The following is a 25,799-nucleotide window of genomic DNA, read 5'->3' as shown; positions in this document are numbered from 1 at the left end:
CAGTAGGTAGTAGTTGGTCTGTACTTTAGTAGTCATTTTATAGTTTTGAAATGGTTTTTTTTTCTGAAATAGTTTAAAAGCAAGTAATTTATAAGCAAATATAAGCAACAACCCTGTGAACACTGATGTGCATGATGTGTTCTGCATACAATCTCTTTTGTTTAAGTAGATAGGGGAATTGTACTACATCTATGTGGGAAATTGGAATAAATAGGAAGGGACAATTCCCTATGTCTAGATTTCAAACATGTCTAGTTATACCTGCACTCATATACATATGTTCACTGGCAAAAATTGCTTCTGGGGGTGATTTTTCTTTGTGCATATCTTAGAGCAACAGTATTAGGAAAGAGCTTTTCTGATCACTGAGTTCATCCCCCAGTATAGAAGGCTGTTCCTCAGGATGTGCTTTCTGAAATGAAATTCTTCAATTCATGATGCCTTCCCATCAAGGAGTACTGCACAGCCTGCTGGAAATTGGTACGGCTGAGAATCTGTTTCCATGATCTACTATCAGAAACAGAATCAAAAGGACAGGAGCTCTTGGCAGACCATCTAGATGTGCACGCACTGATTTGTACCACTTCTTTCTTTCCATATGCTGCTGCAAAGACTACGAGAAGCCGTTACAAACTTGAAGAAGTGCTCAGCTATGCAAATATTACTCATGAAATGCCTTCTCTTACACATGAAAATTTTACTAACCTTTGCTATTAGACAAATTCTTTTTCTGTGAGAGAAGCGACCAGTTTGCATGTGAAGGCTTTGCAGTGTGGAGTCTGCATTTTGATAGGGACTTCTGAGGAGCACTGGGGTGTTTATGCTCAATTCCCAAAATACAACGTAGAAAATGTGGGTTGGGTAGTACAGTGCTGGTGTGGGACAGCACTAATTCTGCCAAATAGCCATAAAAATACTGTGTATGTGTTTTCTGAATTTAATAAATAATTCTAGAACAATATTTCTTTTAGGCAGATCATGGTAATTTCAACAGATGGCCATGACCAGCCCCTTACCCTTATAGTATCGATTTCAGAAGAATGGCCACTATTGAAAAACAAGCGAGCAAAAAAGCCTCTCTGCAATTTCTTCCTCCATTCCTTAGTGCTAGTATTTCCATTATGTTAAAAAATAAAGAAGGTATAATTACAGTGCTAGAGTAAAATCAGATTTATGAAGTTATTCCTACTTTTTAAGCTTTTAAGGCTTCTCTGTTCAGTGCAATTTAAGAGATTCTCACCCAAGTATGTAGGTGATGCAAAGTCTTCTGATATCTTAGAATTTTAGGTTCACGTGAAGCAGCTGTTTGTATTTATATATGTTTTAGCTTTCAGAATACTGTTATATTGTAGTGTTACTAAAAGGAAAAACAAAAATAAGTAAACTTGGCCTAAAGAACATCTAGGTGAAACGAAGTGCAACTGATTGGAAATGGCTTCAAAAGATCCAAAGATGTCTATAAGAAAGCATTGTGAAGATACCCAAGTCGTTCCAAGGCCTTATTGTGTTACTCTGCAGCTGTTTCTATTTCCTGCAAAAGCTACATATCAGCATAAAATCATTTTGGGTAGTAATAGTTTCTGTGGGCATAAAGACAAATAATAGGAGGAGCATAGCTCAGGATTTTAGTATGCTGCACTGTTAGAGGGTTGTATTAATTTTTTGGCAAACTAAGCAATACATCCTGAAGCAGTCAACATTTGGTTTTTCCCTTATAAAGAGCTATCTACTTTGACTTGCTTACACGCATATCCTTCATTAATCAAATGAAATATGCATTCATCCATTGTTTTGTGAAGAAGGAGGAAAGGTTCCAGAGTTTCTGGATGGAAGAATGTGTGCCTGTATGGTCACGGGCTTCACACATAGCTTAATGGATTCACACAGAGGTTACTAATATCACATTTTCACTGTTATAGTGCTATCTGTTGCTGTAGTGCACAGAACTATTGACTTTTGCTGTATTAAGCTTTACTACAGCTGACAGCTGCAAAGGCTGTATTTAGATTTTGTGGCTCATGCAGCAGCAACTCTCAGCCAACAGCTGCTGCTTGCGTCACTAAGGGAGGATACCTCTTTTACCTGCCCTTCCTGAAGGAAGATCCCTGTACGGTCTTCCTCTTTGTCCTCAGTTACTGCTGTTGGTAAACGCAGCTCTCCATTGCAAGTAAACAAATGTGCTATTTTTTTTTCCCCCCTCTGCTTAGTAGGGTTTACTAGATAGGTTATCCCTGTGTGCTACATCCTGCCTTAGCTGTGCTGGAAAAGACAATTAACTTGATTATGACAGCATCTTAGTAAAGAAGTTCCTTGTTTATCCATCCAGAAACAGGTGCAGCATATGTTTCAATGTTTATTTTCAAAGGTTTATTTAAACATTTTATGTACTTACTTATTATGTTGTAGGTTTTGAGTTATATATAATCAATTTTTTCAAGTCCGTTCAAATGTTAGATTACAAAAACCATACTTCTGTTTTATTTGGGATGAATTTTAGCAGGTGAAGATATTTCACAGTTGTTTGAATATTCTGAATTATTTAGCAGGCAATTAATTTTATGTGTAGAAACCGGGGTAATTTTGAACTAGTGGACATAACCAGTTGTGTGCTTGAATGGCCACATCTAAACTAGAAATCATGTCACTGAGTCTTATTCACAGGACTTAACTAAAATGATATGTTTATAGCAATGTATGTAGTTGCCAAGATAAATGTTTGTTTATACCTATATTAGTTTCCATCTTAGTTTTATTGGAGGGGTTGGTGGGGGCTGACACCCTATTGTTAGACAAAAGAGATTTGCTAAAATTCTACAATTTTCAAGCAGAAGTACTCAATTTTAGACCAAAAAAAAGTGAATTTCAGGGCTGTAGCAAAGTGTAGGGGAGAACTGTTATGCTTTAGGAGAACAAAAATGTGAACCTCAGTTAAGAAGTCTGTATTTTTAGCTTTTCACTGATAAAGCCATTGATCTGTGGACATTTATGAAAGATTTAATGTTACCACATCTTCTCCATTTACTAACATCATGCACCTCAAAGTTTTGATCTTTAAATCATCTTAATTTCGGTGATTACTTCATCTGTTTAGAAGATCTTAATTCTTAGTTCTCTTCTTATGTGTGTATAAAACATGCATACAGACATGTACAACTCCTTATAATATAAAAAGCAAAGCTAACAGTATGCAATTCCATTTCTCTAAATTTGAATACGTTTGGAAGATTTGCTTTATAATCCAGTGTTTCTATTTGCAAAGTACAGAGAATAATGACTTGATGCAGTATATAAAAATAAATCCTTTTGTTGTTTTAGTTTGACAAAGGATATGCGTACAGCATTCGCCACAACTATGGGAAAGAAGGAAAGAGAACTGACTATACCCCATACAGCTGCATGAAGATTATCATGTCCAATCCACCAAGTCAAGGGGATTATCATGGTGAGTTCCTAAAACAAACAGGTTCCAAAATATTGGAAGCCCCTGGCTAAAGAAGAGAACCGAAGAGCTTGCATTTTTTTTAAAGTGGAAGTTAGTTTGACTACTAATGAAAGTAGTCACTGCTGTTCTCCGTTACTCTTCTTGTGCTCAGTCTTTCTTGACTGATATCGTTCAGCAAGTAAAGTTCAATTTTGTACTCAACTTTGGTTCTTTTTCCTTCCCTACCTTTCTTTCCACATTGTGTTAAAAGAAAAAAAAAGTTGCATTCCTTTCAAGCCGTGCTTTGAGCATGGCAAACTTACTCTACTAGTATTAACTCATTTGCTTTTCAGAAGTTTAGGACATTCAGGGCTCTTCTATATTCTCTGTTTCTAATTGTAGTAAAATGCAAATTTATAAATGACCAAGTATTAATATATGTATTTACTGGGAACTGCAGTGTTGAAGTTATCACTGTGGAAGTCATGGCTTACGTATATGTAACCCAGACAACATAGATACTGCAAAGAGAAACTTAACAAGATCTGAGTTTGCAGTGTGTTTTTCAATATTACAGAGAAATAAATATTTTAGCAGTTTGTTTTGCAGTGATGTGTAATGCTGAACAGAGGTCAAAATAGTGATTATGTAGCATGCATAGTATTTGAGTGTTATCTTTTACACTGAACTGATTTGCAAAGTCAGTTTTTTGAGACTAGATTCTTTACTCAAACAAAAATTATGTTTTGGTCTTCTTAAAACTCTCACTTCAGAGTAAGATCATGTTTCCATAAGTATTATTTTCCACTGAGAAATTATCTGAAGGATTTTTTCTACAGGGTCTGTCATGTTACTCACCCCTGTAGTCTCTTAAGTTATTTTAATTTCAAGTTTACAGGGTCTGCAATATTCTTTTTAGGTCACACTTGGTGGCTTCTCGCTTTGTATGTATTATGTCTCATGGTACAGAGTGTGAGCAATTATAGGGGCTCTGAGGTATGAATTAAATCAAACATGAGTTCCTACATTTGCTGCGTTACTTTAAAAATGCATTACTCCTACCCTGGTGTGTCTAAGTGAGAAAAACGTGCACCAGCCTCACCGTTGTAACTCTAGTGCTGGTTAACACAGTCATAGAATTGTTAAAGTTGGAAAGACCACTAACGCCATCTAGTCCAACCATCAACCCATCACCACCATGCCTGCTAAACTATGTCCCTCAGTGCCATATTTACCCTTTTCTTGAAAACCCTGGGACGGTGATTCCATTTTCCATTTGTCCCTGTGCAGCCTGTTCTAAAGGTTGTTGCCATTAGTTTTCCCCCAGGATTAATTCTGGGACATAAGAAAAGCAACTCTTATTCAAAGTGCTTGATCTTTCAGAAGTAATGTTTTTACAAAGGGCTATGCTTTAAAGACTAGTTGACTCTTACTACTTGTCTCTTCCTGGTTTTTCACAGCTATTAAATGTACCAGTGCTATCTCTGGAAGTAAGGTACTAACTAAATCTCCTTTCCTGTCAGTGAGTGACAATTGTGGCCTGTTTATATTGGGATATTTCATGCAACTCTTGGGTCTCTGGTGCACTGCTAACAATGCAGTGAAGTAATTATTATAAAAAAAATTAAAAAGAAAAAAATAATTGCACATATGGACAATTAACGTGTATATTAGTAAGCTGTTGGACAATTAGGAGCAGTTTAGTTGGTCTCTTGAGTGTGTTACTGTGCTACCTCCTGGGTAAACAGCCTTGTTTGTGAGCTTGCTTGTTTTGCTGTCAGGGTGCCCATTCCGCCACAGCGATCCTGAGCTATTGAAGCAGAAGCTGCAGTCATACAAGGTTCCTCCCAGTGGAGTAACTCAGGTAAGACATAATTTGTTTGAAATTCTCTTTAATGAGGCACTGTTTTTTAATTTTATTTCGTACTCATGTAGGAATACTACGTGTAAATTGTCAGTATGTGTGTAAAATACCTCATAGAAAAGATCTGAGCTAGAATCTTGTCTTGTTCCAGTGCTCCCACTGATGTGCTGACTGTTGTCATCACCTTCTGTTGTTTAATGTTATGAATTGGTTTATTACTATAGTGAATGCAATACAGAATTTTGTTTTACTTCATTTTACTGCATTGTGGTTAAGAAAAAAAATCAAATGAATCTGGCAGTATTTTTAGAGAATTCATATTTTAAGTTTGCACCTACTTGTGGAAGGTGGTACTGTGTGTGTAGTAAGTTGATGGTCACTGTTTTCTGTAATAAACTTCTAAGCCCTACACATCCTTAATCATGCATAGTGCTGACTTCCCTGAGACAACAAGAACAAGATGGCAACTGAAAATTGACAGATTTTAACAGATTTTTGAATGGTAGCTGTAAATTGAAAACCTGCCATCTATAGCAAGAGCAATGCTACACACACATACTGAAGGGCAGTGAATCTCATCGATTCTTCTTGCAGGAGAGAATATTTTATATTTTTTTATTGGTGGGGACAATTAATTCTTTGCAAATTTAAGAAATCCTAATACTTTTTTCCTAGGAATGTCTTATTTCCTTTTTTTAATTTTTTTTTTTCAATCCTTCCTGGGCCATAAATAGACATGTAACTGTCTTTCATATATCTGACAGTATCTAGAGATACTTTGGCATTTTTCCCTTTTGCATGCATCAAAAAATCATGCTGCTCTGAGATTTTTATCCTGCTAATCATTGGAAGGATTGGTAAGGATTTACTGTATTAGCTGCCTTACTATACGTGGGTAGGACTCATCTGAGGCCATTTCTTCAGTGCGTTTGCACAGTGAGGCAGGATCTGTATATTCAACACAGTTCCTGAGCTCACTTGTGAATTTTTTTTTAATTTGTCCTTTTTTTTATTGTCAAGTGGGATTGGGACTCAGTACAAATCTTAAATTTTCAGACACTAATCGTCTATATCAGACAAGCTGAGGTATTTGGGAGGGAGTGTTTCAAATCTCCCATGATATTGTACTGATCTTATTACTGTCGATTTTCATTATGCATTTGGTTGGTCATTCAAGTCCAATTACAGTTCAGAGTTCTTCAGTCCAGGCTGTGACTTTTTAGAGTCTTCTCCAGTGCTGGTAACAATTGCTGATCTTCCAGTGGTATCAGCAATCTTGCTTTTTCTTTAGCCCAGTGAATGGTTAGTAGCGGTGAATGGTTCATCCATCTTTCAGAATCTCTGATATAGTTGCTTGGCCTCAGAACTGACATTCATTTTAAGTGTATGTACCTTCTGAATCTGTTAGATGTTCTCCTAACTCCAGATCAGTGACAGCCTCCTTAAAACCTGACACATTCCTAGTTTGAATGAATGATTCAGAGCTTGACCTTTCAGCTATTTTAATAAACAGCGTGTGACTTGTGGGTCGTGGCTTCTGACAGTTGTTCCTTGTTTTGTTCTGAAATTCTTTTGCCATCTTCAGATGTGAAGTTTTGTTTTGTTTCTGTTGCTCTGTGTTCTAGCTGGTTGTCACAAAGTGAAAAATTCCCTTCTGTGTTGTTAAAACCAGATCAATGTATGTACTGCAATGCTTTTTCAGTTCTGCCTGCTTTGTCATAGTGAAAAATGCATTTTTCTGAACTGAGAGAATGCTCAAGTGGCCTCATGATCAGGACAGCCAACCTGAATTTTATTTTTATTTTTTAAGAAAAAAATTTTATTTTAAGCGTTTCAGGACTCAGATGTGAAAATTCCACATCCACGTGGTGAAAAACAGTTTGCAAAGTAGTTGAAATCACTGATGATCTGGGAGGGTCATGTAGAAAGTCATGTCAACACCTATATGGTTTCTTGCAACCTCAGGCATTACAAGCTGTGGTCCCAGAGCATTCCTCAGCATTCATCTCCATGCATCCTTTAGTCTCAAGAGTCACCCCCAGCTTCCCAGGATCTTAACCCTTTCTAGTCTAGAATTTTCCCCCTATCCCAAAAAATATGCCAGTGCTTCATATTTTCAATGCCAAAAGATGTTCCTCCTCCTTATGTTCAGAGGTTTTTAGGTTCAACTACTTATAAGTAACATTTCTGTTGTCTCTAAAAGTGGTTAGCAACGGCTGAACAGGTTCCTGTGGAGGTCAAGGAATCATTCTCAACTGTATTGTGAGTGACAAGAATTAATTGGATTATCATAAGTGTTAATATGATCTCCAGCTAAGAACTCATTACGCTATGCAGAAGAGAAGGCACTCTCTGAGGAGTAGAGGACTACAGATTCCTTTACATGCTGTAAGCATAAGAAATGCTTCTTTTCAAGAATGTTTATGTCCAGGTGACCTCCCGAGTGGATGGTTTCTGCTGTAAAATTCAAGTTTTTCTGATGTGTGCATTGTTTTGTAGCTGTTACAGGGACAGATGAGATTTTTCAGAAGGCATCTTCATGATAAGTCTGTAGGAGCATCTCTGTATGCAAGGGCTTGAGATCTTCAGAGCTTGCCACCCAGAGTTCTGTTCATGTGTTTGCCAAGTCTTTTGTTCTTGTTGAACATATGGTCCTGTGGTTTTTGTTGTACCAGATACTCCAAGGCACTCACTCTCCCTGGTAGAGGAGTTAGAGGGCACATCATGGTGCGTTGTTCAGATGAGCAGTAATTCTTCCTACTAAGAAGCTCGCTTTAAGGGATTGAAAGCTCAAGAGTTTGTTGGCTACTGAAATTAATTTCTCATTCCAAAAAATGAGGTTGATTGGAAACTCATCAGGTCTTCCATATGTATCAACATCCTTCATCAGCGTGTTGATGCTGTCCTGGCCAGAGGGGCTAGAGAAGCTGTGGCAGCTAAGGCTACGCTGAGGGTTTCACATTGGTGCAGCTACTTTGTGCCCAAAATAAAGCAGAACTGAAGTCTTAACCTTAATGTGTGCAAGTATGAATACAGCTGTTCAAGTCTGTTCAAGTTTGATGGAAACTTAACGCTGTCTTTGTCAGCAGTGCATCATGATTTGCATTTTGCAGTTGGGAGGGCTCTTATTCATAGCAGTCTGTTGGACCCTTATCTCCAGTTCAGACAGAGTGACCTGGGTCAGAACTGTTCCTTTTTTGGGGTGTTTCATTTCCGTTTGATCAAAATGGTTTTAGTAACCATGAAGGATAATCTGATAATGTTGAGGATGTTTTTTTTCCTGATTAGAGTATCAGGGGTTATTACATTTTGATGTTCTTTTGTGTTTCTCTTCAAAAACATCTGTGCTGTCAACACACACACAAAAAAAAACCAACCATGATTTACTCCTGAATATACTGTGTTCAACAAGATAATATAGACTCCTGAATAGCGGTGGCTTATCTTCAAATAAGTGAGCTCACAGTGCTTTAGACCATCAGATTTAGATTTGTAGTATATCAGCAACCACATCAGTGATTCTTTTTCCTTGTTCTCCTGCAACTTTTATAACTTATCTGAAGAGATCCTTGAATCATGAAAGCTGGGCTACTGTCTTAATTGATCCCAGGTTGATTGGGGATGGCTGCAGGTGGGCTTTGTTGTTTCAGGAATAATTGCAAGCAGCAACCTGTTGGTTTGGATGCATTTTCCATCCGTTTAGTTTATACCTTCTGTTTCTTTGGGTTCATTCCAAATCACCTGTGCTCCAACTTGATTTTAGTTCTGGGATTTCAATCTGTTGTTTTAGAGTACTCGTATGTCTTGCCTTCAAGCAAGTGAATTATTACCCCATTGTGTTTACGAAGCTTATTCCTCACTGCTATTGTACGGGCCAAAATATGAGCTACTGTCTAGCTTGTGTCTGAGTTCTTACTCATGGAGGCTACTTTCTCAGTGCTGTCCTCAGCCTTACGTTTCTAGGACTGTTCTTCATACCCTTAACATAAGAAGTATTCCTTTTTTTCCTTTAAGATTCACAAGACCTGGACGTTACTGAAGTTTTCCATACAAATAAAGTGTCGGGCTGTTCTGTGGTGGGAACAAATGTCGTAATCACGGTATTTTTCCAAGGGGTTTCTGTGTACGGACGAGATGTGAAACAGGAAAGCTGGACTTTGGGTCTGTGATACAGAGTAAAGAGTGCCAGACTTCCCGTGAGTCAGTAGTGTGAGCATTGCTTCCGGTGCAGTCATTTTGTAGTACAGTCAGTATTGAAAAAAGTGATGAAAACATTTGAATATGTAAATCTCCTCAGTGTGAAGTATCAAGATCCAGCCTGCTATCTTAGCCTGGATTTTCTGAGGCTGTGCTTTGTCTGAGATTGTCTCTCCTGAAATGGTCTTTCTGAAGTAATACAGACAGCGATTTCCAGGTCATACCTAGTTATATATACCCTGAAGCAGAAAGAATTAATCCTGATGTTTATTTCAGGAGCTGAATTAATTGACTAGTGTTTAGTTCACATTTTCCTTAGGTTAAGCTGTTTATTTGTGAAATTAGATTTTTTTTGTTTGCTTAAAAATTGCTTCTTGGAAAAGTAATATGGTTAGCTGAGCATCTAATGTGTGGTTGCATAGTATTTGAATTTATATTATATTTTGGATCCCATTTCATTTCTGTCTTTGGTATACTGCTCATCAGGTAGAATAACTTCTGAGAATAGCTAATCAGTTTGAAGAATATGAAGATGAAAGCATATATCAGATAAATGTATCTGTTGTGCTGTGCTAAATGTGCTATAATGTGTTGTTTACATATCTCAAATAGAAGAATAGATATTGGCTTTGAATTAGAATTACTTTAGAAAAATCTATTCTTGGAGAAATTGCCCAAGTCTTTTTCCCAATTCACTGCTTTCACAGTAGTAGAAAGTACAAACACATATAGTTCTACAGTCAGGAGAAATAGAATATCCACATTCATTTTTGCTTTTGTTTCAATTACTTCCTTTTCTTAAAAATAAGAAAAAAAACCCATATATAAATGAACAGAAGACAGGTAACTTCAGAGTAGTATTTCTTTCTAGAAGAATTATTCTCTTAATTAAACAAACAAACAAACAAAAATCCGTTTTCCAGATTTGGATTAAATTTAAAATTCTAAATAAGCCACTGAAATGAGACTAATGTTTTCTGACAAGTTGGGTGTTTTAGTGGATTGGAGAGTCTTTACAGATAGAGAAATTAATTAGCCAAGCCATGCCTGGGCAAACCATACTCCCTCTTCTGATGATTTAATATTAGAGAAGCTTTAGATCATTCCTGGCTGTAAAAATGTTTTCTCTGCAGCTGAAGAATTTTGCCCTACCCTCAGTTAGTGTTGGTACTGCTTTTTTAAGTCATGAGGATACTATTTAAATAAGAGTTATTAATAGGTTTTACACCACTATTTATTGTGGAAACATATAAAACAGGAACAAAACCACAACAACAGCTGAAATTCTTGATACAGAAAAATGGCATGGGATACTGATTTTATTATTACAGTTTTACTGTAATGTTATTCAGTATTGTTATTAATGTTTCTTAATTCTAGCAACTGCTAGTGTTCTGTGACTTGTGTAATATGTAATTGTTGGTGATACCATATAGAGCTTCATATTTGCCAGTTTTTTGAAAGCAGTTAAATTAATATTTTTAAGGTTTTACTCAGAACAAAGACACTGAGTATTTTGTGGTGGGGTTATTCCCCAGTAAATCATCTGGTTAAAACTCAAGTCCTAAAATGGGATGGCGCTACATGTTGGCTGTCAAGAAGTTCTTAAAAAGCATTAGATCTTCAATCTAGGAATTGTACATGGTTCAGATCTCTTGAGTGGCAGGTTAAAACCACTTCTTCCCTTTCCAAAATTGCTTGCATTTTTATTGATTTGACTACATCAAAACTTGCAAATGCTTTAAAATGATAAAAGCTTTCAAGGTGGATAGTATATGTCTTCAAAGTAAGCTTATGTCAAGGAATCTTCATAGTGAAAATAAATTCTTTTGGCACTCTGGTGTGAATGCTGACTGTTTCCATGTATTTTCCATAGATGGGAACCATTTATTGACTGGAGACAGCATTCAGCCACGATTTTGAAAGTAATAGTTGTGTGCTGGGAGTACATCTCCCACATTTTATGTGAGATTGTACTTTCTCTAACATACTTTATAGACCCGGTATTTTGACATTGCACTTTGCTTGTGGTTTCTCAGAACAGTGATGAGCATGGCTAGCCTGTTTGATATTAAAAAGCTATGAGAATATAGAATACTTTTAGAGTATGTGTGGGGATTTTATTATGCGTAGGGTGTGGTTTAAAGGGCTTAACATAGGTGTTTTGCTAAGTTGGGAACTAGTAAAGGCTGGACTGCAAAATATATATATATTTTAAATTTGAATTTGGTATTCTAACCACCAGAAGGATGGAATAAAAATTGGTTGCTACTTAGAGTGTCTGATCATAGAATCATAGAATCACCAAGGTTGGAAAAGACCCACAGGATCACCCAGTCTGACCATCCACCCATCACCAATACTCACTAAACCATGTCCCTCAACACAACATCCAAACGTTCCTTGAATGCCTCCAGGGTCGGTGACTCCACCACCTCTCTGGGCAGCCCATTCCAGTGCCTTACCACCCTATCAGAGGAGCAGTATTTCCTAACATCCAGCCTGAACCTTCCCTGGCGCAGCTTGAAGCCATTCCCTCTAGTCTTATCACTAGTTATGTGTGAACTGACCTTGAATAATAGAATGGCTGAGGTGGACAGAGACCTCTGTGGGTCCATCTGGTCCGACCCCTGCTCTAATAGGGTCTCAAGATTGTTAGAGAAGAATGACAGAAGCTTAAGCAAATTCAGTTTAAAGTATTTACATTCATTAGTCAAATCTTAGATTTTAATTCAGTGAGTTTATTAGCCTAAATGTGAGCTGCTTCTGTGGAAGGCAGTTCTACCCTTCTTTATCCTCGCATATTGAGTTTTCTTTCCTTATCCTGACCTTAAGACCGCATGGTAAAATAGATGAAAAAAATATCCAGCTGTAAGTGAACCTGGGGAAAGTGAGGAGGGAGGGTTCACTTTCAGTCTGTCATTAGAACTGAGCTGGGAGGAATGGGGGCGGGTAGAATTACCATCTGTGTATTTACACTTCGGCAACTTCAGTAGCTTCGGGTTTTGGTATTTTAAACTGCTCATAAAATTTTTATTTAGAAGAAAACAAAGGAAAGAAGAATGACACAGAAAGTCAAAGGCATAAACACAAAGATCAGAAAGTAGGAAAACAACCAGTGTGAAGCAAAAATGTTTCAGCTCCTTATTCTTGAAACTGTTTTGTAAACATAGCAGGTATACTAATTGCTTCAATTTTGTAAGTATTTTTTTTTTAATTTTTAAGTATTTCAGATGCTTGATTACAGTGTAGCCTTTGAGCAATTCCTTGCTATGCAGGAACATGGGTTATCTACCATACCCATAACCAGGCAGAACTGTTCTTATAAAATAAGCAGCCATAGACTGAGACAGCATCTGTCAGTGAAATGAAAACGTGTCACTTAAAAATAGCCCCCCCCCAAATTCTGATTGTTAAATGAATGTTACTGAAGTGGTATTTTAAAACTTGGTAAAATCAGAGAAGTGAAATTCTGAAGTGCACGTAGAGTTAATGCACCCGATGTTCACACCAGTAACTTCCAGCAGCAGAGTGTAAAACTTTGAAAAATAACTCAGAAGAGAGCAAACAAACACGAGTAGCTTTAGAGCTGTTTCCTTTTAAGATGATTAACTCAGCCTGAATTCATGTCTGACTTTGTTAAATAAGCTGCCCAGAGGTTGCTGCAGCCAATAGAGTTGTGTATTGTGAAATGCTTTTCGTTCAACCATCATTTATTCTTAAGTGTTTAATGAGTTCCTAACTGCCATAGATAAAGTAAGAACTTAAAGCTGGAAAACCTCACATTTCTTTTACATTAAAAATAGAAATGGGGAAAAAAACAGGTAATTTTTTTAAGAGTAATTAATAAAGTACGTCCACCCAGATCATGACTGTCTCTTATGTTTGTAAATACAATTTGGAATACAGTTAATTTTTGCTATTTGTTGTTGGGATACAAGTTTCAAGAGAGAAATTGATCTGTTATGCTACCCTGAATATTAGTGTGATGCTGAGTGCCATGAGATGAAGTGCTCTCAGCTCCAGAAGGACAAGTGAAGGGGAGTATGGGAGGAACAAAAGCTCTGGTAAAGCTGTAGCAATGATTTTCTAGCTGGTAGTGAATCCCAGAGGGAAAACAAATGTGTGAAAAAATGTGCTACGTGTGTATTCGTTATGCAAACTAAACCTTCAAAAATTACTAGTAATCAGTTTAAAATATAAAGAAAATGCAAAACAAAAAAGAATTGGGGGAGGGGGAAGGGAATGTATTGTTATTGATCAGGAAGTGAAGGGCAGCATGGATTCCTGGGGCAGGACTGAAGCTGAGGTGGCCAGAAATGAACCTGAGGCAGAACATTGGAATGTGTTCATGTATGTTCCTGCAGGTGACCCCAGTCGTATCTTTAGCCACCTTTGGAATACAATGAAGGGTAGAAAGGAGTAGTACTTAACTGAATCTACAACAGAGTTTGGTTTTGAAAATCTGAGGTAGTTCAGCAGCTGTCAAATAAAACAAACTAACTTGGAGTAAGTGAAAATAACTGTGGATAATTGCAGAGCTCAAACTATCCAGCTAGGCAGCATCTTAGCTGAAAAAGCTAAAGATCTATAAAGCAGGTGGCTGCATGCAGCTGCCAAACATCATCTTAACCTCATTAGTAGTCAGTAAAGCAACAGCAGAAAAGCAAGTTGCAGATGGCAGCAAAGGAAAGGCACATAAGAAGTAACAAAAAGAGTCCTTGAGTATGTACCCTTACTTGCAAAGTAAAGCAATTTAGAGTAAATGTCTCAGTATAGGAGGAGGCAAAAGATTGTTGTGGGTAATTAAGGTAGTTTTGAGAGGAGAACCGTTTCTGGATAATGCTAGTGAAAAGCAGCTGCAAGTTTGCTTTCATTATGAGCAGAGATGTAGTAGGAATGGTGATTTTTATTATGAATTATAATTCTGTTTTGTTGAAATAGAAGATTGTTCCTCTCACACAGAAGACTCCTAGCTGGGCTCCACTGTTGTCTTTTTTAATTCTGTTTTTTTCTCACAGCAACTTGCTTGAGTTAAAGCCTGTTAATCCGCTAAACCTGTTCTTCCTAGGATATATTTATGGTAACCCTCATTCCTCAACTCCATCGTATACAGGAAAGTGAATCTGTTCCCATGTGAGGTGACCAATATAAAACTACTTATATGCTAATTATGAGGCTTATGGCTTGTCTGCCTTCTGGATGCCTCTCAGAATGGATGGGAGCTGAATTATAACTGCTTTTCCCTGAATAAGTTGCAAAAGTTTGCCTGGCTTTTTTGCCCAACCACTGCTTTTAATCACTGTGCAGGAAGTGTATAGTGTTGTCATCTCTATCTGACTGAATTTGGCTGAAATTGACTCAGCAGCCAAAGTTGGAGAGATGATTTGGCGGAGAAGGGAGAGGGGTCATGGATAAATAAATATGTTAGTACAATGCATGGTTAATAGTGCAATCATATACATTATTTTGAGAAATTGGATGAAAGTATCTGGTCTGTACTGTCTGTATGGTGACACAGCAGTCACCTCTGGGAGGTTTGAGGATTCTTGAGGCAGTGAGACGAGCGTTCCTTGTTGGATCTGCAGAGAAACTGGAAAGATTGAGCAGCTACAAAATAATGAAGCTTTTCTTTAGAAATTTGAGTTCCTCAAGGAGAGCTCTGATATTGTTATGTATATGTGAGCAGTATTGATTGAATGGAGTACTCTTCTTCACTGTAAAAATGGGTCAAGATTTTCTCATTGATCAGTCAAGGGCTTAAGTGGGCATGATATCAGAATAGTTTGTTCTGGATAACCTCTCCTACAAGACTGGAAATTATAAGTGCCCCTTTATTCTGTCATCATCTGTGCCTTGTCAGTGATACCCTTCACTTGAAGTTACTAGAGAAGCGAGCAATGATCTTGCATCCTGTGAGTCACAGTGAGTTAGTAAATCAAACACTGGCTTTGGTAATTCTTGTCCGTTCTGCTTTTAAGGATAGTTGGACAGTGGCATCATTGATACAAAAAGTAGCTATAGGGTTGTGGTCTGGAATTGAAAAGTTGAACAAACTGCAGCACGAGTAACTTTTTAACTGATCAATTCTTCCTAAAAGTTCTCTAAATTACAAGAGAATTTTGATGCTTTTAAACTTTTAGATTTTTTACTCAGAAGTTTTTGAGGCTTTAGAAAGGATTTGTTTGCTCACTTGATTCTGAGTCTTAGAGTACATTTCCACCCGAGGATTCAAACTATTTATATTGAAGTGTAATGTTGGTTAAATTAATACATCTGAGAAAACCTGAAGTGTTCATGAACTAGATTGAATTAGTTGACTCTTCCAGCTGGAAAGATTGGTTTAGAAAAATCTGAATGCAATAAAATAAAACATTGCAAATGTTTCTTTCATTTATTCAATGGGCACATAGGTCTTCTGATCAGTATTCTGAATTATGAGAAAAACATGTTGGGGCATAATGGCTTTTTGGAATAATGAAAACTGGTATAACGTTTCTGTCCTATTCACATGTACTTGTTACATCTATCTGTAATAGATATATATATATTACATAAGTAAACAATGCAATGTTGTTAGTGTTTAATACAATGTAGTTAGCATTTATTTGAAAGTTGAGATAGCTCTTTTGCACAATACAGATATTTTTTTGTAAGGGACAGAAAGAGAAAAATGTAAGGCAAAGCACAGTTGAAGCATTTAGAATAGATAAGTTTTCTTCAACCATTTGCTTAACGTAACACTGTTTTTTTTTCAGTCATTTTCTAAGGATAGAGATAAAAATAAATTAAGTGTGCATATTTGTGTGTATACATGTGTGTATGTATATGCCCGTATAAGAGAGAGCTGAATTTCAGACTTCATTGCCCAGTTGGCCTTGATCTTGAACTCTTATGGAAGATTTAACAGGAATTGGCAAGCATAGAAGTGTAATCAGTTAGACTATAACAGAGAAAGTATGTGGTTAAGTACTTTCTTGGCAGTGTGTTGCCATCTTTTTTATCCATTCAGCAAATGTAATTTATTTATACATCTGTCAATAAATATGAGGCGGCATCCAGTAATGAATACAGCAGGGATTTAAGCTGGAGTACGTTGCTATGTTTGACACAAAGGTCAAACCTGGGAAAGGGACTTAGAAATTAACATTTCTTGAAAACTACTTTTCCATCCACTGAGGTTATCTCTTAATTCCAGCAATCTTCTCTTTTTGATAAGCAGAGAGAGCATATATTTTGATTATATGTAGGAGGGAGGAGGTGATGAAACTTTAACACAAAAAAAAGGGGAAAAAAAAGTCAGCTGACATTGTGTTCTGCTGATAAGAATGGGAATTTGTACAGCACGGAAGAGATTACATGCAGTAGAATTGGGACGCAAATTGTATTTACAAAAGATGGCATGATTTTCCTAATAGGTGTTCAAAGCAGGCTATTCACTCACGTATTCTGCTGAGCTTGGCCAGAAATAGCTTCATTTTAAAAGGACAAATATGATTGAAGGTTAGAAGCATTTCCCTCTCAGAGATACTTGTCTGAAGGGTTTGCATTAAATTTTCTTGATGGGAGCACTGTACTATTTTATTCTGCATCTGTATGAACTGGTAATATGGAAAATAAAGATACAAATAGTGTACTTGATTGTTTTGTGCTTCGAACACTTGAATTACTAGATCATTACATCTGCAATTATGGAAGAGGTGTCACAGTATGATAATTTAGCAATAGATGTCAAAATTTTACTAACAAAATATAAATTCGGCTTATTCTTGAAATTAAGGTACTGAAATTAAGTTCTAGGCACCAAGTGTATCTTCCTGTGGTTTTATCTTGTTTTTAATATGATATGGTTATTTTTAAAGAATTATAGCATGTCTAAATTCTTTCAGTTATTAGTAGAACACAGAAGTCAAAGATGAAACGTGCTGCAGTTACTTGAGGTATTATACACATCTGCTGGGAAAGGTGATATTTGCCTTCTTGCGGTAAATAACAACAAAATGCAAAGATCTCTGTTGCACGTGTGCACTACCTCTGGATCCTTTACATTTTTCCTTCCTCTGTGTAGATCCTGGAATTGGTGAAGGGCATGCATTACCAGCTGGCCTGTCAGAAGTACTTTGAATTGACGCATGATGTAAGTAGCTAGTAGTAATTTTTGTTAAACTACAGCCTTTGACTTTGTTTTGAAGAAGACCGTGGAAATTGTGTCTTGAGACAACAAGACTGAGACTATTTGCAATTTTTATGTCCAACGCTACCTATCTTGCATTATTAGTTTTCATATCAATAATTTCAAATATTCTTCCGTAATTGCCTTCATTTATATATTGATGATATGTGCATCGTGAACATTACAAGATGCAGTAAAAGTTATGCTTTCTTCCTAAAATAGTCAATACTGTTAATTTGTTTAAATGTTTGCATTTAGATATATACACTCAAATGTATTTCAAGCCATTTAACTTTTTCAATATCCTGTTTTTAAACAAGTTGTTGTTTTTAACCCATAATGCGAGTTTGGTATTACAAGATATACCTTAAGCAGAATAGATCTAACAAATGTAACTGAAACTCTAATCTTCCAGCAATTACAAAGTTGATATTAATGTTCACTTGATATTTTTCTCATGTCGTTTGTCATGTGTGATTAATTTTTAAATCAAGATAAGCAGACCTTTCTCTTGCCTAATTGTAAGCTTTTACAAACTATTATATTAAGGTCCTCCACAAAGGAGGCATAAGATAGCGAATGTCACTAGCGCATCACCTGTGTGATTTCTTGATTCAGTAAAAGCAGTTTTCTCATTGGTTCAAGATTCCTCACTGTCAAGAAAGAAGTAGGAGCACATCTCTTCTTATAACTTTTTCTCCATAACTGAAAAAACTGAAACATCCCTTTCCAAACATCAGAATATGAAATGATCATGTTAAAGATCTGGATGAGGGTTAGATGACTTTTGCCATTGGCTTTTTTGTTCTCACTGTTTTTCACATTTAATTAATGTGGAACCATTTGTCTCCTCAAATTCTCAGCAATCATAAGGCAAACATGTACAGCAAAAGTATGCTCTGAAGCCATATTCAGTATTGCCTGTGATTATACTTTTCTAAGTTCAAAGAGTCAGTCACACACTATGTCTACTTAACTGTTTTTACGTTTCTTCCCATTATCATTTATCAAGTTTCTGTTGCATTTTGTTCTCATGATTGTAACAGCTTCTCTGTTGGTTTCTGTTGTGTAATGCTTGACACTAAGTCTGTCTTAATAAACCCAACTGGATTAGAATGAGAATATTTACAACTATTGGAGAGGAGAGTCCTTGCACGTCAATGTTTCAGGTTCATGGGATACCTAAAAGATGCTTCTCTTCAGATTCAGTGTAAACTGGGCTTTATTGGAGTTGCTTTAGAAAGTATATAATGCAAAAAATGTTTCTTAGTCTTTGATCAAATCTCAAGAACATTCAACTTGGTTTGGTTGGTTGATGTCCATTACTCTAGCACCATAATTGCTCTACGTGGTTTTTCTGTAAAATCAGCTGTAATTTTAAAAGTTCTTGATTGAAACCCAAAGAAACTATTCCTGTAAAATTGTTGTTTCAGTTTCTTTTAGAACATTTGTTACAGCAGCAACTATAAAATTAGAGTTGGTCTGAAGGTCAGTATGTGCACGATGTGTTGAATCCAAGAATAGTCTTCTGATAGTATCAGCTGCTAGGTGGAATAAGGAGTTCTGTCTGAAGTGACAGATTTCTTCACTTGAATCAATACGTGCTACAAGCTTCAATTTCTGACTGCCCAGAAAATACATTTTTCTTTGGGCGTAGTGGATACTAGATAGATTTACAGGTGTGAATGGATAAAACTGTTAGAGAAATCTAGTTTCTCTGTTTCTGGCAGTAGGCTTCTGATAACTTATCTGTAAGCTGAGGAAGGTTTTCAACTTGGTCTTATTTTTGATGTATTTTTTGGTGAATATTACCTAAAAACATGATAAGACTTACATGAGTGGTCTAACATACAAAAATTGCCCTGATTATTTTTTAATGCTTCACGTCTATTTTTGTGTTCAATATTTGTTGTGTATTTCCAGTCAGAGCAGAATATTTTTGTTCAGAGAAATATTCACTGAAAGTTACTGAAAATTACACGGGGATTATTTATTTATCACTGTTGCAAATGCTGATGATAATTATGAAGAAAACTTCTCCTTTCTTTCTTCCAACTCTCAAAAGAGGTGATTGAATGGGTAGAATTCTTTTAATAAAAATGATGTTGCCTAAACTTAATCCACTACAGCTTTATCCTAGTAACATTCAAGTTTGAAAAGGACTCGTCCTACAGTTTTACAGTTTTAGCTAACAGTCTTTAAATAGCTTTTAGCCAAATACCATCGATCACTTCTGGAAACATGGCTGTAGATTTCACTTATACAATGAGCATGTTCTAACTTGTTGGGGAGAGAGCGGTTTAAAACAAAATTAGAATCACAAAATGAACCTTACTGCTCTGAAGAATGCTGAGATTTTTAAAGAAAAAAAGAACTAATTAAGAGCTTTTTCTAAAAAATAAATATCAGCTTTTTACTGTGTTACTTATTTTTAAGCCTTTTGATGTGAAGAAGTAATTTAGTAGTTCCCACATAATGGAAATTGGAACATGGATGAAAGCTGGCTGGATGAAATTTGTCCAGATAAAACTGAAATTAAATTTACTGATGGTTTTGGATTTTTTTTTTGCTATGTGCCTTTTATTTTGAGTTCCTAATTAGCAAGGTAGGCCTGCTTCTTATTTTTAAGATTTTTTCAATCAAGGTCACTTGCTACAGTCACTAATATCTTTTTCTCACGCCTGAATTGGATTTTGTTATATTATGTGTAGCTGTTTTCTGATGGTGCTAAGGTAGGTTGCAGCAATACATTTAATCAGGATCTCATTGTGGACACACATTGATTCTCTGCTTGATGATTTTTCACAAATGGCTGAAATTTAAGCTCGTGGCTTTGCATATTAACTCAGCCACTGTGTATGTCCTCATGAGGGGGGTGTGGGTGTGTGCAGAGTTGCTTGTTAAATTGGAATTGACTCCACCTTTCTGGGTAAAGAGAAAGACTGTGGAAGCAGAAAATTACCAGTCTATGTCTCTTAGTGTTTGCTGGTTTATCGTATCCCACATTTGGGAATCTTGACAATATTCTGGAGCCTTTTTTGTTAAAATGACTGTGGTGGTCACTGGTAGGTCGCTCAGCATTGCCGCACCACTCTCTCATTCCCCCTCCTCAGAGGGATGGAGGAAAATATACAGTGGAAAGGGGCTCATGGGCAGAGATGACAGCAGGGAGACCACTCACCAATTACTGTCATGGGAAAAATGAACTCAGTGGAAGGAGACTAATGTAATTCATTGCTTCTTGATAATGGACTGAAGCAGTGAGAAGTATGTTCCACTCATCCTCCCTCCCCTACTTCCTTCCCCAAGGAGTGAAGGGGAATGGGGGCTACTGTCAGTCCGTAACACTTGGTCTTGCTCCTCCAGGATCACTCTTTTCCCCTATTCCATGTGGGGTCCCTCTCATGGGATGCTGTCCTTCCCCAGCTGATCCCATGTGGCCTTCCCCCAGGCTGCAGCTCCCCCAGCACTGCCCCAGCACAGCTCTGAAGCTCTCCTTTCCCACCGTGGGCTGCTCTCTTTGGGCTGTAGCTCTGACCTGGGCTGCTTCTGGGGGATATCCATGGGCTGAGGCCTTCAGGCTGCATCCGCTACTGCATGGTGGACTACAAGACTACTCTTTCATCTACAAGAGCACTATTTTCTCAGTGTTCTTAGTATTCACATGGAATGATAGGCAGATAAAAAGTACACCTCTCCTGAATGTGAGGTGGAAGCATTTTGAACTGCTGATAGAAAGGTTACATTGGAGACTGTGGTGAATATGTCAGAGGAGCTTACTTATAAATCTGAAAGCTGTGTTGAAGTATTTCATGAGCATTAATTGAATTTGCATTAGTCAAATAATTACGGACCTGAAAGAATGTTGGCTAGGTAGAAAAGAGCAATGCAAATACAGTGCTCTCTATGCTAGTATTCTGTTCTTTTTCACTGAAAAGGCACCTAGCTGTTCTGTGGTATTGGTTATGCAGATAGTGGAGTTTCAGGGTGCTGATGTTTAGCACTGGAGCTTAACCTACTGGGCTTGCTTGGCCAGTTGTCTTGTAAACTGTCTATTTGTTACTGCTGGGGGGAAAAAGGTAAAGAGGTGAAGCTACTGGTTTCTGCTCAGTGCTTCACATTGATACTTCAAGCTCTGGATTCTTTTTGTTCTCTCGTGAAAACTTTTACTTATTTTCTCTATTTCCATTTGTAGTCTAGGCTTAGCATGGTTCATTTCTTGTGTAAGAAGATGTTGCTTTTAGGTATTGATTCAGTTGTCCTAAATCTTTGTATGTATGCTATTTTACCTATATTGCTTTTGTTTGTTTTTAATACAGGGAAGACAATCAAAAATACTGCTTAATTATTATGCCAAAGCAATAATTTTATTCCTAATGTGAGGGAAGAAATTGTGTGATTTAAAAAAAAAAAAGTCAGGGTTATATTTATTGGGGTAGTATTGACAAACCACTACATTCAACAAAATTTGAAATTATTAAATTAATTTTCCTTGGATATGAATTGAAATGACTTTTAAAATAAAAATAGTAACTTTTCCTTTCATTTTTGTAGGTTGATGACATTGGATTTTCTTTGAATCACCCTAATCAGTATTTTGCAGAAAGTCAAAGGATATTAAGTGGTGGAAGAGAAGTGAAGAAGGAACCAAATCATTTGGGAAACTCTCAACAAAAAAATAATAGTCAGGAAAGTGTGAATTCAAATTCTGCTCCCACCTCTTCAAATACAACTACTGATGCAGAGCTGGAAGGACTGGAGGCATACTTCACTGAAGACTAAACAACTATGGTAGCTTTCTTCTTTTCCTACTCTGAATTCATCCTTTTACGAAGGAACATGCACTTCACTACCTAGAAGACATACGCATTTAGCAATTTGAATAGACTGATAGAAAAGGAAGAATGATGCTGAAGCTGTAATCACATGCAGTGCTTATTGTTGTTGCTGTAGGATACAATTGCATAGGGCATCTTGAAGGATGGGAAATGAAAATTCCTTCCCATTTCTTAGGTGACTTTTGCCTGACTTGTCTTTTTCATTTTGTTTAAGATGTTTAATTATTTTATCCTTTTTTGTGGTCATTTTTGTATATTATTAATAAATAAATTGCAAGATAAAAAATTGCTGTATTTTATTTTTAGCTGTATTTATGGTAATTAAGTGGGACGTCTTCCTTATGATCTAAACTACCTTCTGAAGGAGTGAACCTGTTTTCTACACAAGGAGCTGAGGGAAATCAACTTCCTAATTCGTGTACCTCAGTACCGAATTTCAAGAACCTGATAATGGTGCTTGAAGTAGAACCTGGTTAGACAGTGCATGTAACCTGTGTAGTTATATTATGCTAGAGGTTTTATTCTTTGCAACAGCTGACCGATTCAGACCATTAATTGTGAAGTTGGACTAATGTTTTTTTTTAATTACTATGAAGATTTTGGACAAACCTTCAGTCTTCGCTTCTTGTATGTTATGTATTCATTTAAGGGCATGTAACTTGCACATATGTAGTGCAACGCTGGGTATTAAAAAGGAAATATATCTCTGTTGTTAGAAGAGGATTGGTTACTAGGGTTCACTGTTCCTTAAATTGTTCCTAATATAATTAATGACTGCTCTGTGTAAACTACCAAAATCTTGCTCCTTGAATACCATATATTCAGAGGAGTTGTAGAAATCCATCCTGAAAAAGGCTGCGCTCCAGATACTGAAGATTGAAGCAACAAGGAGTTACAGACACTGGTTCTGGTGAAGCACCAGACAGCACTCCACTGATGTGTGGGAGTGTTGGACTCCATTGGTTGTGTTAGATGGTGAAGGATTTTCACCTGAAGGTTTTGAAGTGCCTTTGTAAGTGGTAACAGTGCTCTAATTTTGATTTTATTCTGCCCTAACTCTCCTAAATGATGACATTGTCACTTTAATCATATTGCAATTAAAACTCTTAGCACTTTCTTTGTGATCTTTACCTTTACTCTGAAATCTGTTATGTTGGGAATGGGGGCTCCCTGTTTATATATCTTCATTGATTGTTACATTAGTAGAACACAATTACATTTAGGAATTCAAATGCAGAATTTAAAATAGGTCTCTGTTACAGGGAAGAATATAACCTCACATATCCTCTGTTAAGTGGAAAAATCTTAATCTGAAATGCAACAAACGTAACAGTATTTGACAAAGCCTGTGTCCTTCACTGGTTTACACCACCGCTGGTTTACGTCTCAGTTCAAATGACTTCGAACTGTATTTTCTTCCCCTTTATTATCTGCCAGGTGAATTGTAATAAAAGTATGTAATAGCAATACATACAAATTAGTGCATACAGTTACAAGTAGCTTCCAAAATTATGTAGTTAATTAGTATGTCAGCAAAATGTAATTAATGTTTTTCTTTTTTGTCCTATTCAAAGACAACTGAAGGCAATTTATTTTCAAATTTCATACATTTTTACCATCTTGAGTCTGAAAGCAGAATATTTTGAATTTAATTATTGTTAAAAACCCAAAATGTGGATCTTCCCTCTCAGCAGCTGGATACTGAGGAGTTATTTGTCTTGCAGAGCTTTTGAACACTTAGTGCCATGTAATTTGAATAAGAATCACTTGTTCCTTGATTGTAGAGCTGTTTGAGATTGGAAAGGCAAAATCAGTATGAATATGTAAATCAGTCATTTGAAAAAGTTTTTTCTGCATTGTTGTAATGCTATTTCAAAATTACGTCTAGTTAGAAGACAAGGATATTTTGAAAGCCAAGTGAGTCTGATATGATCATGCAATAGTCAAGAAAGAAGTACAAAAGCAACAAACTCTACTCTTTTACAGCTTGACAAGAGCATGTATTTCTAAAGTAAAAGGCTGCAGATAGATGTTTGCAAACATCAGCTCTCTCAGCTCTCCTTCCAAGTGGCTCTTTAAACTTCTGTTATATTTTTGCAACTTCAAGAAGCTCAAACTTTGACAGTGTGAAACTGTTCTTAATGAGACGCTTGTATATTCTGAGTCAATAAAGATGGTATTAAGTGAATATGTGGTTGCATTTCTGAGAGGGTGCATGCAACTGTGTCAGTAAAAGACTGTTCTGTACAGCCATGATGTTCATGTGGAAAGTGCTCCTCTTTACAGCATATGGTCTTAAATGTACCATTAAATGTAGAGAAGAATTCTTCAAAAGGAACATAGCTTGTTCCTTAGCATGCTTGTTTGCTAAGATTTGTTTAAATCCCTTAAATGTTGGAGGATTTAGGGTATTTGAAGTGGACAGAGGTTGTGATCAGTGGGTGCAATTCAGTCCCCCAAGGAACATGAACTTGTATGTATGAAGGTAAATCAATTGGAAAACAGGAATAAAAATGCTTGGAATAGCTTGAAGAGTGAATTCTGGCTGGGAAATAAGCACATAGATGGGTAAGCACTGACTTGTTAACAGAGAGGAAGTATTGGAAGACTTCAGAAGTGGTTTTAGGGTAGATAAAATGTAGATCAATAGCTGGAGATAGGGAGGTTGTGTCAGCATAGATCTGTCATCTGTTGAGGGAGAGCAGGACTTGGCAATCAGGCTGCAGGCAGCAGGAAGATGTATGAACTCCTTGTATCCCTTGAAGCAAAAATGATAGCCACAGTGAAAATGTCATGGGATGCTGGTTCGAGCTGAAACAAAAAGACTCGGGCAAGTTGAAGATGCTTAGTCATGTAGTTATGAACTTCAATTAAGAAAGGGAATATGGGATCATGAAATAGACATTAATATAGGAGAGACAGATATGACATAACATTATTTATTTATCTTTTAGAAGAACATTATGTTCTACTAAGGATCAGAGCTGTACTGTGGGAGGTGTCCTGCAAGCAGAAGAAAGTCTTTGCCATGCAGAATGCCAGCACTTAATGAACTGGTAAGAATCAGGTCAGGTCAGTTCAGGAGGAACTGGTCCTGGTCCACCTGAACTGGTCAAACTGGTGCATGAACTGCTGGATGAAGTGTAATGATCTGTGTTGTTGTACCCATCAAAGTAGACTCTCCAGTTGGCCTTTTTGGACTTTAAAGTCTGTGACGCTAGGATTTATTTTAATGTTTAATAAGAAGCTAATCCTGAAAGCTGCAGAGCATCCTCAGTTCAGCTCTGATGTGTTGGGCAGTAGGCA

General features: G+C 36.8%; 1 protein-coding gene across 3 annotated transcripts in view; it reads left to right on the top strand.

Annotated features, from left to right (window-relative positions):
• PRIM2 (primase (DNA) subunit 2) overlaps window positions 1-24,681 on the top strand; it is an 84,337-nt gene extending 59,656 nt beyond the window's left edge. For all 3 annotated transcript variants that reach the window (XM_046938918.1, NM_001396825.1, NM_001012880.2), the window contains 4 exons: window positions 3,316-3,442; window positions 5,203-5,285; window positions 17,551-17,619; window positions 22,210-24,681. In XM_046938918.1, coding sequence (XP_046794874.1) covers window positions 3,316-3,442; window positions 5,203-5,285; window positions 17,551-17,619; window positions 22,210-22,437 — 507 coding nt within the window. In that variant the 3' untranslated portion in view covers window positions 22,438-24,681. The remainder of the gene's footprint in view (window positions 1-3,315; window positions 3,443-5,202; window positions 5,286-17,550; window positions 17,620-22,209) is intronic.
• Window positions 24,682-25,799: the final 1,118 nt, after the last annotated feature.

This window comes from Gallus gallus, chromosome 3, assembly GCF_016699485.2.
Source record: "Gallus gallus isolate bGalGal1 chromosome 3, bGalGal1.mat.broiler.GRCg7b, whole genome shotgun sequence".
Lineage (NCBI taxonomy): Eukaryota > Metazoa > Chordata > Aves > Galliformes > Phasianidae > Gallus > Gallus gallus.
This window is presented reverse-complemented; position numbering and strand designations above follow the sequence as displayed.